Here is a 17,895-nt window from a genome sequence, read left to right as displayed (position 1 = left end):
CTGGAAACATAGAGATGCAGCATAATGTTTTTTGTTCTTCTGAGCAGGCTCCAATGCCTGCATGTCTGTCAAACTGTAGATTATGATCTATTCTGCCTCAGGCTTATTGTGAATCTACTGAAAAACATCATGGTTTCGAGTCAGGCTACCTAGAAAACAGGAAATGCAGCTTGTGGTTTCAGCCAAAAGGGGTCTGTTAAAACGTGCATAGAGCAGCGTGCAGCAAGCAACAGCGAGTTGCAAAAAGCACAGTGGAAGTTTCACTTTGATCTCTGTGTGGATGGCACATGTTTATGTTTATGATTTATCTGTACTGAAATGATAGTAATAATTATCACTGCTACATGTAAGCATGCATAACATTCAGTGAAAACGGATCAAAAACTGTTGTCATGATGACACATGGTGGACTACTGATAAAAACTGTGTGGGCATCAAGAGAAACTGTGCAGAGTTTGTTTCCCACATTGATAAGCAACTGCCCTCAAAAGTCTCTGCATTGACATGATGTAAATGCTCATAGAAATCTCAGTTACATGTGTCTGTGTTCTTAGATCCCTTCTGTTGAACTCTGTAATAATGATTGATAAAGAGAGAAGCTCAGCTGTCAGCTGATCACCACCTGATGGTGAGTTGGATCAGATGGTGGGAAAGGATGCTAGACAGGCCTGATACACCATACTGTGAAGTGAGGGTGTGCTGGGGGCAAGGTCTTCAATTCTCCCCTCCAGCACAGTTTTGATAGCATAGGGTTTTGATAGGGAGACTGGGGACATGGGATTCAAATAACTTATGCTCTGCATCAGAACTACTGTATTAAATTGTGGCTGCAAAGTGGTTGTTGCCTCTCGTGATGATCCACGAACCAAAAGGTGGACACCTGAGGTGCATGGAGCCATCAAGTTAAAGTGGTGGGTGAAGTTGTGGGACGCAGGAAACAAGTGATAGGTACCAACGGGCCAAATGGTGTGTGGCTCTGGCAGTGGCTGAAGCAAAAACAATAAGGCTAGAGAACGAGACTTATTGTCATCGCCAAAGTGATTCTGGAAAACCCCTCAGTCAACTCAGGAGGGAATAGCGGTGCTCTACTTACACAATGTATAGTCCAGGTTCTGCTCACTTAAACTGAGGATACAGTTAACCAGTAAAAAGAATACTTCTACCTCTACAGTAGCTCTGTTTTGAGCTCCGACAACAAATTTGCTAAATTGTTATTTGTTTTAGGAAAAAAAAGAACAACAAAACAAACAAACTACACATTACAATAAAAAATGTATCATGTGTTGGTAACCGTTCAGAGTTAATTCAGTCATATTGCTGGTAATACACCACAACATCTTCTGATGGGGTGTTATACATGCAATTAAATAGTTTGGAAAGAGGGCAGGACTTTGTAGAACTGGTTTTATGGAAGTATACAATATACATAAGTATACATAAGTTTACAGTTTATTTCTTTAGTTTTATGAAGGATGTAATTCAAAACATTTGTAAGTTAAATACTAGAAATGCATACTTTACATTTCCACATGGTAGAGTTACATAAACTTGATCCACAACATGCAGTTTTCAAAACAAACCTTTTTTTTTTATTGCAGCTTTAAAAAAAACAAAAATTTCACATCACATATTTGGATTCTCTTAACTATTTTTTGACCTTTAGTCAGATGTTCAGGTCTAGTCTGTACGTTTATGTCCAAGTAATACAAATAATCGTTTCAGATTAAATGTGTTAGTACTTAATGTTACTTTGCTATGCCGTCAGATAATAAATGTAACTGTGAATGTAAATGTTGTCTTTAGATTTCATCTTAAGCTTTAGCTTCAGTTCAGCCACACAGTGAGTCATTTCCTGTGTTTCGGGTCACAGCCAAATTTAAAACATATTTCCAGCACAAAGTGAGAACATTCACAGATCTATTCTGAGGTTAAGTGAGCTTTTTCACTTTAGTGCTGCATGATAATATTTAATCTAACAGTCAAATATATTTTATATCTTTTTATGAAGTATGGAGGAAGGATGTTAACATATTTCCTGTTGTAAACAATCAAAAGCAAATACTACAAAGATAAAAAACTCTAACAAAGGTGAGACTTTGATACTTCATAAGTTAGAAACCCTGTGACTATTTAAACAGCAATAAAAATACACCTGTGATTTCCATTATCCAACGGGCATTAAATACATAAATAAAACATGCTGTGAATCAGACCTTTCTCAGTTTCATACCTGCCACCTCAGTCTGATGGTCGGCATCACAACATAAAAACGTAAAGAATCTCCAGAATGACTCAAAAATCACATTTTTAGTTTTAAGAAAGATGAGAAGGGTATAGGAAGATCTGTGCATGAAGAACAAATTAGATTACAACTCACCAGAGCGGTCTTCTATATGCAAAATACAGTATAAATGTGAGGTCAAGCTAAAAAAAAAAGGAGAGAGAGAGAACGAGAGAGAGAGAGAGAGATACATCAGACTAACAGTTACTTAAAAAGATAAATAAATAAATAAATAAATAAATAAATAAATAAATAAATAAATTAATTAATTAATTCTGTCTCAGACAGTGCAAAGGGCACTGCATAAGAACATATATATATATATATATATATATATATATATATATATATATATATATATATATATATATATATATATATATATATATATCAAGCCAAATCAATGTATATATGTATATATATATATTTTTTTTTTAGGGGGAGCAACAATACTCGTATCAATATTGAACCGTTCGATACAGTGTTTTTGGTTTGGTACGCATATGTATCGAACAATACGAAATTTTTATTTATTTTATCAACTTTTCTTCTGACAATGCTGTCTGTGTTGAGCTCTCAGTGGATCTGCGTTCGACTACTCCGCCTAGGCTGCACTATCGAGTGCAGATCCACTGAGCGCAGCACAATCTAGCAAGACAGAAGATAAGCTCGTTGCAACATGGCAACTGCCTCAACGCTACCCGAAACTGAACCTCCCCCACCCTTATTCAGATCTAGCGTTTGGAACTATCTTGGTTTTCATGTGAAGCATGACCCTGATGGTAAGCACGTCATGGACAAAAGTTAAACAGTATGTCTGATGTGCCACGCAATGCTCAATTGGTGGGAACTAGTGCGTTAGCGCAGTTAGCTTGTTAACGTGTTGACGCCGTTGTTTCAGCAACATTAAATTTAAAAACTGTACGTTTGAGTTAAAATATATATTTATTATTTTAATATATGACAAATTAAAAAAGCATGAACATTTTTTATATCGAAAAAATATCGAACTGTGACACACCCCTAATGTATATATACATTAGGGGTGCAACGATACACAAAATTCACGATTCGGTTCGGTTCGATACTTTTGTGTCATGGTTCGATATTTTTTCGATACAAAAAATGCTCATGCTTTTTTAATTTGTCATTTAATAAAATAATAAATATATATTTTAACTCAAACGTACAGTTTTTAAATTTAATGTTGCTGAAACAACAAAGGGATAAAATAATAAATCTATCTGATTGAGGAATCACTCATCTTTGGAAAAGAGAGTTTATTACAGAAAAATTTCTCTTTCCAAAATAAAAGCTATACTATACGCTTCTTCTGGGCTATATTCTCAGGAGCATATTAAACATATCAGGTCCCCATGAGGAGAATCATGTGCTAACGGCTGTCTAAATGACTCGGGTAAAGTTTGTAGCATGCGTGCTTGTTGTTTTTGTCTGCTTCCACTTGTCTTTGCACTAGGATGCTGTCGGAGTAAATGTGCAGTCATATTCGTTGTGTTCCCATTAGTGCTGTCAGCGTTAAGCTGAATTGACCTTAACGCCACAACACGGCAAATCTCCGTTAACGAGCTACCACGGATCGCCCCGTGCGTGGGGCTGGACGGCCAACACGTTAACGAGCTAACTGCGCTAACACACTAGTTCCCACCCATGTAATTGAGCATTGCGTGGCATATCCAACGTACTGTTTTACTTTTGTCCATGACACACTTACCTTCAGGGTCATGCTTCACATGAAGACCAAGATAATTCCAAAGGCCAGATCTGAATGAGGGTGGGGGAGGTTCAATTTGCCATGTTGCAATGAGCTTAGCTTCTGTCTTGCTAGCTTGCGCTGCGCTCAGTGAATCTGCGCTCGACAGTGCACCCTAGGCGGAGCAATCGAACGCAGATCCACTGAGCTCTCAACACAGACAGCATCCTCAGAAGAAAAGTTGATCAAATAAATTAAAAAATGTTGTATTGTTCGATACATATACGTACCGAACCGAAAGCACTGTATCGAATGGTTCAATATCGATACGAGTATCGTTGCACCCCTAATATATATATATATTTATATATATATATATATATATATATATATATATATTAGATTTATAGATGGCACCATACAAAACCTGACAGAAGAGGAACATTGCAGCTTAAAAGTGTTTCACTTCAAGAATGACTTGAGAGTTTTCAAAGAAGAAAAAGGCAAAAACTGACTTCCTGACTTGAAGGAAAACAACACATTTATATATCATAGAGAAAGACATGAAACACAACATGTGAAAGAAGCGGATATGTGTTTGCAATGGACAGGAAATGTACTCACGTCAAACAACTGCTGTAGTCAAAGCTACAGGTACTGTTTGAGGTTAGTGTAACAGCGAAAGAAGCACAGAGAGATGAAAATCTGATCTTATCTGGTTTAAGTGCAGCTTCTATTTCTGCATTTATTATTATTCATACAAAACACTTTGTGATCGTCTGCATCACATCAGAGTGAATCAGAGTCAGTGATGATGGCAGACTTTGCTCTGCATGACGGGGTTATTCTGTAAGTACATTTCTGTCGTTGTTTGAATGGCACCAATTTTGATAATTCATTCAGTCAAGTTTTAAGACATTCATTTGTTAATTTATTTTAATCTCCCAGTGTGTTCAAATTAATTTTCAGAGGCAAAAACACATTTAATTAGTTCCAGCAGTTTATGAGTGCAGGTGGAGAGGAGTTTGGTTTTACTGTTTAGATTATTTATGGATAATTATTATCTTTCATTCATATATATGTGCGCTTGGAGGTTTGTAAATATTTATTAAAATTATACATATGTGTAATAAAACGTACTGTCTGTCTGTTATTGGTCAGTTTAGTCTGCATATTACAGGCCTTTTCATAAAAATCTGACAGACATGGTCAGACCTTGTTAAGTTGTTATTTCTGTGTAAAAGGAAGGAAGCAGAGAGAAGTTTTAAAACCTCTTTGTTTCCTTCTCAGCTCTTTGGTATCTGCTGTGCTGCTGCTTCACTCTCTCTCTTTACAGAAAGTTGTAGAAGTTTTCAGACGTGTCACTGCTGGATGTGAGGATGGGAGCCACTTTGCTCTGTGAGCTGGGCCTATTCTGTGAGTACATCACTGACTCCTATTGTTTGATTCATACTGATCCATAAACATGTTTTAGTAAGAAGAACAGAGCATCAGTCATTTGTACCATTGCAGGTCATGTGATCAGAGGACTCATGTTTGTTATCAACATGGTTGTTTGTAGACTGGATTAGATTTGAGTGCACTGACTCAGATCAGAGTGGAGCTGGTTTAGTTTATCTAAGAAAGGTTTGTTTCTCCATCAGTGATAATTTGATGCATTTTGTATTGTAATATAAAATGTAACCAATCATACTAGACACTGATAAGACTCCAAGCAATTTAAGAAGCTTGGTTAGGAAAGCGACTTGAGTTTAAACCCTAATGGCATTTGTCCCTTAAGAAGATCATAAACTGACTATTTATTCTATTTATATGCCTCACACAATGAGGAACTGTGGAATGCCAGGACTGCCAAAATGAATTAATTAAATACAACGTTAAATAATTAAGTAAATGTGTCAGTAATTAATAACAATTTAAATTAATTAATTAAATACATATTTATGACATATTTAATTTGTTAATTATCAACACATTTAATTAAGTATGTATATATTTCACATTTTAATTAATTATTGACACATTTAATTAATTATTTCATGATGTATTTATTTCATTTTGGCAGTCCTGGCCCTAGGGGTCAGGACTGCCAAAATGAATTAAATGAATAAATTAACTACACGATTAAATAATTTTCAGCGCCCAGTCTCACCGCAAAGTGTGTGATAAAGTTAACATTGTTAAAGTTAACATCAGATCTTTGTGCTTTTTGTTCAGTAATCATCGTGACCTGTGTATAAACGCATAAACTTCATTAACCCTTGTGTGGTGTTCGTATTTTTGTTACTCAGCCAGTGTTCATGGGTCTGGTGGACCCGCTAGAGTTTTGGCTTTCCAAATTAACACTATCAAACAATTTTATGTTAAATTACTCAACAGATGTTTACTTCATCCCAATTACAAGACATATGAACAGCAAACATGGTTAATTTTTTCCCTTTACCTTTGTTAGATCACATTTATGAATTAATGTGCTTCTCGTTTTTCTTTTATATAAAATGTTATAAATAAATCAGTTATAATCAAGTGGAGTGAGTGGAAAGACACAACACATTTACACGTGAAAAAATAATTAATTGTTTAATTTTTCTTTTGAAAAAAACTGAACACGGGTCTCACAGACCCGAACACCATACAAGGGTTAAAAGAGATAACGTTGGTGTTTCAGTCATGTAGTAACCATTAGCTTTAACTGTACAAAGCTTGTTAGACACTATGAAACACGTACAGACCTTATGCTTTTCGACAAATATTTTTATTGTGAATATTGATCATGAGGGTAAACTGAAAGCTCACTTTGCTGCCTTGCAGCCCTGTACACCTCAGAGCGATGTCAGCATATCCAGGATATCTTCAGCGCTCTAGCACACATCCTGCTCACCTGTCAGCTGTTTAACACCTGCTGCTTATTCAGGAAACGCCCACGTTACCTGGTGATATTCACTGTTTAACGTGGGCAGCTAAAGTTCAATATAACGTAATGTCGTCACAATATTGTGCACAAGTAAATTAGTTGTTTTTTTTTTAGTTCAGAGCTGCTGGTGCTTGTGTTTCCCTCACAGTGACTGACCTGGGTTACAGACGACAAACACAATTTAAACCGAGAGCGATGGACACCTAGAAAACTACAGAGCACTTTATCAGCGGCTGATATCTGGTCACTGGCACACAGCTTTAAAACGAATGAACACTGGACTTAATTTACTCAGGTTCTGTCTGCTGGGTCATGTTTACTTCACTGTTTTATTTAACACTGAGCAAATCGGTTTGGCTCAGATTAAAGTTACGTTTCATAACTGCATAGTTTTACTGAAGTTTAATGTCACACTGGAGCACGTTATGTTAACCCAGGGTTAACAGTGTCGGTAGTATCAAACGAATAAAATGGTCATACGAATCTAATTCACGGGTCATATTGATATTCTAGGGCCATCCCTGTAGACTGTTTGATGGACTGCTTGTCTTCCTGTTTGTAACCGCCGCCTGTTTTTTAATAAAGATTTGGATTTCTGACTTCAAAAAAAAAAAAAAAAAAAGATATTCTAGGGCCAGGACTGCCAAAATGAAATAAATAAATACACCATGAAATAATTAATTAAATGTGTCAATAATTAATTAAAATGTGAAATAAATAAATAAATAATTAAATGTGTCAAAAAACTATTAAATGTGTCAATAATTAATTAATTAAATACATATTTATAAATTCTAATTTTAATTAATTAATGACACATTAAATTAATTATTTAACGGTGTATTTAATTAATTCATTTTGGCAGTCCTGGCATTCCACGGTTATAAAAGGAGGATGATGTGCCAAGCGAAACAGGCACTTTGTGAGGTGCTGAGGCTGCCAGCCCCCCCCCCCCCCCCCCCCTCCCCACACGCACACCCCAGTTACCTCTAGAGACTCTGATTATGACCCTTCACTTGATATGTGACTAGGGTGTTAGCGCTGACACAGGCACTGGCCGCTTCCCTACATGTGAGGTCAAATACACGACCGCTGCCGGTTTTCTGTTGTGTGTGTGTTTTGTGTTTGCCTCTGTTAATAAAGCCCAAACCTTTGACACTGACTGGGGCTGTCTCTGATGTTACCTCCTTACATCCCTAGGCGATAACAGCCACATTTGAGTGTCTTTAGTTTGATAATGTCTGAAGTTTCTGTCTTTATTGTAGTGCTATGTACGCTCCTCTGCACTGGACACGCTCAAGGTGACTGAGAGGTTTTCACTTTTATTTAATTTATTTGTTAAATATTCATCTTAAAATACTACATAAATCTTAATTACAGTTCACATGTGTTTTATATTTTTTATTATTCAGTATATGAACAGTGTATGAACGTACTGTCACAGATTGTGTCGTGCATAAATGTTTTTCAGGTTGTTAACTTTGTGGTTGTGTTGGATTCTAGATGCTGTGCTAACTATTGAACCCAGCTGGTCCAATTTTTTCATTGGAGAGTTTGTTACCTTCAAATGTGACATGAATGAAGGAAAAGACACTGACTGGGAATACAAAACCAACAAGGATGGTCGAGAATTAATCCGCTACAGCACAATCAAAGAGTACACATTAGAAATTAAATATTCAAGTCACAGTGGTGAATATCAGTGCTCTGGTCGCATGAAGGGATCATATTATACAAAGATCAGTAACACTGTCTCTATAACTGTATTAGGTAAGTCCTCAATGACCAATAATGTGATGATTCATGTTGAAAATCATTTGAATCATAAAATTCTGACATTTAATGAATATTGTCACTGAAACTTGTTTTTTTCTGATACATTGAAACTAGAAACTTTAACAAGAACTTCTGTATTTTACTGGTTACTTTGCTCATAGTATACACAGTATTACAAAACTCACAGACTGTCATTCATTATTACTAAACGTGTGTATTTTAATGTATAACAAGAATAACTGTGGATTAAATTAATTTTAAATAAGGAGAAGAAGAAGCATCAAAAGCTTCATAAAATTTAGGGTGATGATGTTTCTGTTGTCTAAACCTGAAACTAGGCAGATCCCTCTGAACCCATCATTGTGTTTCCTTCAACAGTGAACTGCATTAGTTTACATCCAGTGTGACTTCTTCAGGCCTGAGCTTGGACAAACATTTATACTGTGTTTATTTAGAGATCTACAACCTGAATTACTGCAGCTCTGTCACCATGTTGAGACAGAAAAATGGCAAACATTTGAAATGTCTTAAACTGCTAGGAAAGAAAAAAACAATATAATGAAAACATGTCTGTGAAGGTTCTCAGTCATCCAGGTCATCGTAGTCTAAGGAGCTTGCAAAGAAAAGCGTCTGGACTTTTTTAGGTTGCTTGAAGACGTTTCACCTCTCATCCGAGAAGCTTCTTCAGTTCTAGGGTAAAATGTTGGAGAGTCCCAGATTTAAACCCCGTGGGAGTTTCCCCCCAAATGGCTTCTTTCACTCCTCTTTCAAACCATGACAGATGGTTTGTGAGCAACCATCTTTGAACAGAGGCGGTGGTTTACGACACCAACTGTGTGCGATCTATAATCCAGTTTTGAGATCCCTTCCCAGACACCTTAACGCCCACTCACATCCTGGGCCATCTGATCTCAGGAAATCACATGATAGGGTGGGGCCAGGTTTCACAATGAGCTCACCCAAAACCTTGGCTGAATGTGACCCACACCCGCTTTCACACCTTGGCTCATGTGATTAGGTAGAGGATCATCAGGGGTTCTTTGTCCCTCTTTGGGGGGAAACTCCCCCGGGGTTAAAATCTGGGACTCTCCACCATTTGACCTTAGAACTGAAGAAGCTTCTCGGATGAGAGGTGAAACGTCTTCAAGCAACTCAAAGAAGTCCAGACGCTTTTCTTTGCAAGCTCCTTAGAATATAATGAAAACATTTGGAGATTTTGTTTTGTTGGAATTTGAGTCAAATGAAAAAAAAAAAAATCTTTTAAAATTTAGGATTTTTTAAATCTTTATAATGGATCAGGTGTACATTGTCCTCTCTTCTTTTTCATAACAGCATATAGACCCAGGGCCACACTGACAGCAGGAACCACAATCATACCAGTAGGGGGCAGTGTGACACTGACCTGCTCTGTGCAGAGCTCTGATGGATGGAAATATGAGTGGTTCAGACGAACCCAAACAACCTTTGAAGTTCCAATAAGAGGTCAACAAAACAGAGATATCAGAGTATCTCAAGGAGGAATCTACAGCTGCAGAGGAACAAGAGGAAACCCAGTTTACTACAGTGATAGAAGTGATGATGTCACTGTTACGATAACCTGTGAGTTCAGTCATTTAGTTTGAAATATACATTCACTCATGATTATCAAACATACAATGTTAAGTTTTCTGTGTTGATTTCATGTTTCTATTTGTATCTCAACTGTTAATATGTGTAAACAGTTTCCAATAAAGTTGTTGTAAAACAACAACCCAACTGGCCTCAGATATTCAGAGGTGAGACGATCACTCTGACATGTGAGGTGCAGGAAGGAGGTGAAACCACACAGTGGACACACAATAATGATGTGACATTCAGAGTTTCGGAGTCCAGCCGTGGAACCTTTCACCTGGTATAGTGACGGCAATACTACCCCGATGCTACATCACCAGAGGACAATAATTACAGAAATAAACAGAAATACAAATACTACTACTACTATTACTAATAATAATAATGATAATTTCCAACAAATAGCAGCAAATCTACAATTTTTATAAGAAAGAATAAGTCATTCTGGCCTGTGATCTCATAAAGCACTGCCATTTGTTAAAATAAAACAGACACATGACTGGGTTTAATACAAAGCCAATCAGATTTGGAGCTTTAGTGAAAATATTCAGGGTTGGAGCCACACCAGCTTGAGGGCAAAGCAGCAGATGGAGGAGAATCGAGGGAAGGAAGTCAAAAGAAAAACATCAAAATAATATTACTGTTGATATGACTACTATCCTCACCGCCACCATTCACCTACAGTAGGAGGCTAGCATACTGAGGTTGCCTTTGATGGTACAAAACATTTCATGAACATTGTTGTGTTTGTTGGGGAGAAAACTTACAAATCTACAGTACAGCACTTCAGAGTCACTGCTAGCAATCAAAGATTTATGTAAATTTGACAAGCTGAATGCATTCTGTACAGGAGACATTGCATGAGATTGACTGACAATGGTCTACAGGCAATCAGGACGCAGAACACAATGCGCTGAAAATAAAAAATAAAAATAAAAAAGCATGAAAGCTGCACAAAAAATATCCGCGAAACAGAGGGGCGCGAAAGTTGACCCGCGTTATAGCGAGGGACCACTGTACCGTACACAATAGAATAGAATAAAATAAAATACTATAAACAATAGAATACAAATGCTATATACAACTGAGTAAAATACAATGTTGTCAGAGAAAGAGAATTGTACTTAGAGTTATTGCACATGTGTGGATGTGTGTGTTTGGTCAGCTGCAAAGTCTTTGTTGTGGAGTGTGACAGCAGCAGGAAGGAAACACCTACATCTGTCCCACATTGTGGGTGCCACAGCCTGCCACTGAAGGAGCTGCTCAGTGCTGTCAGAGTCTCCTGCATGTGGTGGTTATTAATGTTGGGAAGGTTACTTTTAAAATGTATTCCACTACAGATTACAGAATACATGCCCCAAAAATGTATTTCGTAACATATTCCGTTACGTTACTCAATGACAGTAACGTATTCTGAATACTTTGGATTACTTAATATATATTCATGCTGTTTACAACTACATGAATGTGATTTATTACTATTACTGAAGGTCTGCAGCTCCAAACCGTAGTAAAGGGACCTCTGGCTTATATGTCAGGTTCTGTGTCGGGCTCGTAGCCGAAAAATAGCTTTACTTTGTTGTCTGGGTCAAGTTTGCTAGCGAGAGACAGAGAGAGGCGTTGAAAGACTGCTCCAACGGAACTTATTGTTTCGGAGGAAAACACGAACACAGTGTACAGTCGAGTCTTAATAGCTTACTTACAACCGGGCTCGTCAGGCACTCTTCTTGGCTGCAGTGGTTATTATTATATTTACATGCTTCCAGCTCCCATTTCTGCTCGATGACAACTCGTACTTTTCCACTCTCCTTTTTCTCCCTCCTCCCCCTCACAGACACATAACGGGTATGGCAGTCCACTCTCCTTGCTGCACGGACTACACTGTCCATGAGGCTACATTCTTTAGGGCTATGCCTGTAACACTCTGCCTATTAGCTTAGCACAACAACAACAAAAAAAAGGTGCTCTGTCACCCAGGAAAGATAGTGATGTGTCGGTCGCGAACGAAGCAGCTCTTAGAGCCGACTCTTTGAAGTGAACGACGCGAGTCGTCTCCTTATCGCGAGCCGTGGTTTTTTTTTCTTTCTCTCACCCTCTCTCTCGCACTTTTTTTCCGCTTCACTCCGCACGCGAGCCTTGTGCTTTGCTGGGAAGTAGGGGGAGGGGCAGTAGTTACACTCCCAGTAGCACAGGAACAGAGCGGGAGGGAAAGAGAGCCAGGGACAATAACATCAAATTAGAAAGGCATAGCAATCATCCACAACTATTTTCAGTTGCAGATGATAAAGAAATCAGAATGTTTATTCATGCAGGCCTATATGACAGAGAATATGCATCTTCTTTTTGTTTTCATATTTTTATTTATATTTAATTGTGTTGTGGTTTGCAGTGTTTTGGAAAGGAAAAAGCGAAAATTTTAATAGTTAAAAGTTGAAATGTAAATAGTTGGTTTTTGTATTATATGATTTATTTATTACATTTTATGTGGAGTGAATAAATAAAAGTATACTTACGGTGGCCGTTAGAGACAGAGCACGTACAAACCCCGAAGCATGTAAAAATTCCAAAACACGTAAAAACTCAGAAGCACGTACAAAACACAACAGAAGTGCTCCACGATGCTAAGGGCAGTGTTGAGCTTTTGTTACCTAATGGCCACACAAGCCAAGAAGTACCAACGACCAGATTTGGTGTGTAAAAGTAAAAGGTAAATGAACATTTTTTTTAAATAATTTGAATATATTTGAGTGCTTGTGTATAAATATACAAACAATACACTTATGCTTTCAATTGTGTAATTTAAGTGATCTAGGTAGCTCTGTTTTGGAAGTTCAGTTAACGCCGAAAGAGTCGGCTCTTTTTAGTGAGCCGAAAGAACCAGTTCTCTAAAAAGAGTCGGAAATCCCATCACTACAGCGAGAGCGCATCACCCTGTAACCAAGGCAACCATAACCTTGCCGCTTGGAACAACACAACATAGCAGTCAAACAAAACCCAAACAGTCCTGACCCGTGACAATATGAAACAGGAAAAGACCGCCATGTAATCCATTTATTTCAACAAAGTAACTGTATTCTAAATACCACCTTTTTAAACGGTAACTGTAACAGAATATAGTTACTTATATTTTGTATTTTAAATACCTAACGGTGGTACATGTATTCCGTTACTCCCCAACACTGGTGGTTATTAATGCATCCTTAATTATGTAATGTCTGAACACGAGAGGCACAGTCACAAACCTAAGGGCTAAGGAATAACAAAGGGAACTAGAAATAGAAAAGGCAAAACCATGAAAAACCACTAAATAAAAGAATCTTAAAGAATCAAAAACCTAAACACAGAGTCAACAGACCATGACAAATTACTTTTTAAATACATCAAAGAAAATAAAAAAGTTTCACAGTGTCAATCTAAATTAGTTTACAGTTTATTGTTTATGTTCACCATTTCCATCTAGTTGTTTAAATTGTTTAGATTGAGTCATTTATTTGTTTTTTCTTTGTCTAATCTGAACTGCAGATAAACCAAAGGCCAAACTGAGAGCTGATAACACAGCTGTTCCAGTAGGGGGCAGTGTGACCCTGACCTGCTCTGTGAACCCATCATCATCATCTGGATGGAAATACTACTGGTACAGAGATGGAAATTACTCTGAAGCCCTGACCACACAAGATGCAGTTTTCCACTCAAATGGACAAATCAGTGTCTCACAGGAAGGACTCTACAGGTGCAGAGGAGGAAGAGGAAACCCAGTTTACTACACAGAGTACAGCCAAGAAGTTCAGATTAACAAAACCTGTGAGTTTGTTAGGACATTTTAAGAGACTCGGCTCGTGTTGATGTGTTCACTGTGGAGGGTCAAGTCATTTAAACACAGCAGGGGTTGACTCAGAATCTAGTCAAGGAAAACAGATGAACTGGATCTTTTATAAAGTTATGTTATGAAATATTAAACATAAAAAAGTTGATTAATAATTAATTTTTGTTTGTTGTTACAGTAACTGTGTCAGGAGCTGACAGCTCTTCGTCTCCTGTGTGGTTGATGGTTGGACTGGTTTGTGGAGTCTCTCTCATTATTATTCTCCTGCTCTTGTTGTATCGCTGCAGACAGTCCAAGTGTAAGAGCCTCTTCTTTTCATGCTGTATTACAGAGTTTATTTACTACACACACTTTAATTATTCACACATATACATGTATTCTGATCGAACAATTCACATCACAAACATGTGTCATAACATTTGTCTCTTTCACAGGTTCCTGCTTCACCAGGTTGGTAAAATACTTTTTATTATTATTTTAAACAAACATCAGTTACTTTTGAGTTTATTGTGTTTATTTCCTGTTTCAGGTCGATCCAGTCTGAGAGTCACAGTCCGGGCTCCTCCACAAATCATGGAGTCAACCAGGATGAAACTCATGTGTACGACTCTGTTCATCCTGGTCAGCACTTAAACCGATCTTATACACATCGAGGGCCGTTCAGAGTTTAGGGTAAGTTTGTCTGCTTCATATACAGAATGATGTTGTTATTGTACAGTATGGTATTGTCCATCTATATGTCACCAAACTAAACAGTTTCTCTCATGTTTTTACTCTCTCTCAGTAATTCTGCTGCCATGCAGGCTGGTTTATTCTTCACATTATTAAATGTCTTCAGCTCATAATATCTTTACATGTTGGAAATCTCTGTGGAAATCACTTTGTCTTTTTGTGCTTGTCTTACAGGTCAGTGAGGAGAGCTGTAGCAGCAAAGCCAAGAAGAAGCTTTTTATGAAGCCACTCTTGCTCCTCTGCTGCCCAAATATCAGACATGCTCAGCTTTATGTACATTTACAATATTAAATCATAATATCATATACTTACTTATAGCAAAAAGTAAATGGAGGTATATTCATATTTGAGTTTTGTACGTTATAGTCAGGTATTTCTTATATTCATTCTTAAAACTTTTGTTAAAGACTTTTTCAAGAGCAGTGAGAAGAAAGTTTGAAACGTGATCTTTAGTATCTGATAGGACGACTCACATTAGGACGTAATGGTATGGGCAACAACAAATATCTTTATTGGTCTAAATTGATACAAATGATATGATCGGTACTGTATGAATTTAAATGCAATAAATATGTTTCATGTATTTTTTTTCTGTTTTTTTTCCTAATTTATAATTTTCTACCTGTATAGTTAGAAGGTAGAGAGTAAAGTCTTTTTACATTTGAATGTTTTACATTGATTTTGGTTCAGTGTGTACGATTATTCCCAAACTAACAACAAGAGGTTAACAGCAGCTTCCACTGCAGGAGACTGTAATGTTAAATTTAGTCTATAACATTTTCTGTTTTCCAAATGGTAATTCAAAATGACCCCATGAACCATAGTAATAGGTTTGTACTTCATGTAATACTTTATTTAAAAATCATTACATCATCATTTATAACATCAGACATTACTTAAGCATATTACATACATATTTTTAATAAAGAATAATATAGTTGCCCATGTTTATAAATTACACACTAAAGTGTAGTAATGGAGGAGAAAAGCTTTATGAGAGATTAAGTCAATATTTGCTTATACATCACTTATGCTCACTAGTATTTATGTTAAAGTGTTACTGAAGTCACAGATGTAGCCAAATCTGGGAAGCTGTTTTATTTACTGCTGAGCTGCACATGCGCAGAGCCTGCTGCAGGCTGTCTGTTGAATTCACAACGGCACCAGAGCGCCCTCTACTGACTCAATAAGACCTCAGCATTGCCAATATATTTAACCTGCCACACAGAGCAGAGCTGCCAGCATTTCTTTCCTCAGAAGAACAGGGGGGTGGCTGTAGCTCAGGAGGAAGAGCAGGTCATCTACTGATCAGTTCGATCCTTGGCTCCTCCAGTGTGCATGCCAAGTATCCTTGGGTAAGATACTAACCTAAGTTGCTCTCTGGTGCATCTATGCATGCTATGAATGAGTGTGATGTTAGTAAGCACGGGGTCTTGCAAAAGATCTAGCAAAAGTTTTGCGAGTGCTCACAAAAGTTAATCTTAGGTCATCTTAATTTTCTTTTTCTCTTTTTGTCCCTTGCGGGGCTCCGTAAATTTGCAGCTTTCATCAACCACTGCTAATCAAGTGGATGGAAGAGGTTTGAAGAAAAAAAAAACTTTAACTTTATTTACCATGAGCCCACCCGCTGGTGGGCCCATGGTAAATAAAGTTAAGTGTCAGTGTGGATATACAGATATAGTTCCTTGTCCCATATTTCCCATGTCAGACTCTTAACACAGCTTCCAAGTAGAATCACAGGACTGTGTTTACAGCTGGTGGCCAATAGAGGGAGACATTGATCCATTTAGAATTTATTGTATCTGTCATGGTCTCCCAGTCCACCTGGTCAACCAACACGTTCTTTTTCCTTACGAGTGTAATGAACTCGATACTTTACTTTGTGTTTCTTTCCTGTACGCACTACTGCAATTTCACCAAAGAGGCAACCTGGCTGTCTTAAAGGTGATGAAAATTCATTCAGAACTAGTGACAATGATCATGTACCTTAATTATTAAAAAGTAATGGTACTAATATAAGTATCAGCGATACAGGCCCTGTATTTACTTGGTATCAGATTGATACCAAATCTTGTATTATTGAACACAACTAACAAATAGTGATGTTAAATTCATTATACTGTTATTATTTCAGCACCATGGACAGCACACAAGGTTTCCCCTGCATGAGCTGTGCTCTCTAACACGTGACTGTTTGTAGGGGTGGACAAATTTAGCACACATATCAACAACAACCCCAATCACAGGGCCCAGTACAATACTTCAGTCAGCGGGGCGTGATTGTGGATGCCGTGTAGGTGCAACCGCCTTCCCTGCACGGCACTGCAAGCCACAACCCCCATAGTCCTGAGAAGGCCACATGTGAGATGAGCAGAGCTACATGGCTGCAGCACTGTCCTTCAGTACAGCAAAGCGATATGGTCGGAGCAGCAGGAGAATCTCACTCACTGGGTTAACTGCCAGTCAGCCACAGAGAGAACCCACTAGCCACATGAACCCACAAGACTGTGGGCAAGACACCAGAGGTGTTCTGACTTTCATCCATGTTTCTCACACAGCAGGCTGGTGCTCTTGGCTTCTTGGACTTATGAGATGCAGATACTCTCTAAGCACAATTTACCACACTGCTGGGTGTTATATACACTAGTGTATTCAGCTTTGCTGTAATGTTTCGATTCTGAGTCTCACCATGGTGCACTTTGCTGTTGTTTAAGGGGTTTTGATATTATGAAGATTAAAGGCACAACTTTACAAATCTTCATACACACACACACACACAGAAGAAAGAGGGGAGTGATGATGTTTCAGAATAATAGTAATTGACAAATGGCTACATATGATATGTCTAGTGGTTCAGGTCACCCTTTAATATCCCCCACCCCCCTCCGGACAGACTGTGATGACTGCATGTGTGGAAAAGACTGTTTTTGGTTTATTTTTATCTGCTGAAAATCAGACACCACAAAATTTCTGTCTGGGCCTCCAAGAAAAGAGGAAATGCAGCCTGTGGTTTCAGCCTGAAGTCTAACGTTCATCTTTCAACACAG

General features: G+C 37.8%; 1 protein-coding gene across 1 annotated transcript; it reads left to right on the top strand.

Annotated features, from left to right (window-relative positions):
• Window positions 1-4,684: 4,684 nt before the first annotated feature.
• LOC146579914 (Fc receptor-like protein 5) lies at window positions 4,685-14,749 on the top strand. The gene is made up of 8 exons (XM_085268031.1): window positions 4,685-4,841; window positions 5,329-5,408; window positions 8,172-8,207; window positions 8,410-8,680; window positions 10,022-10,281; window positions 10,404-10,573; window positions 14,551-14,566; window positions 14,646-14,749. The coding sequence occupies exons 2-8, from the start codon at window positions 5,372-5,374 to the stop codon at window positions 14,747-14,749; spliced, it is 894 nt and encodes a 297-aa protein (XP_085124157.1). The 5' UTR covers window positions 4,685-4,841; window positions 5,329-5,371.
• Window positions 14,750-17,895: the final 3,146 nt, after the last annotated feature.

Source organism: Mchenga conophoros, linkage group LG3, assembly GCF_057382185.1.
Source record: "Mchenga conophoros isolate Kocher_MC1m ecotype Shallow Benthic linkage group LG3, M_conophoros_male_GT1.1, whole genome shotgun sequence".
Lineage (NCBI taxonomy): Eukaryota > Metazoa > Chordata > Actinopteri > Cichliformes > Cichlidae > Mchenga > Mchenga conophoros.
Note: the sequence above shows the minus strand (reverse complement) of the source record. Positions and strands in the feature narration are given on the sequence as shown.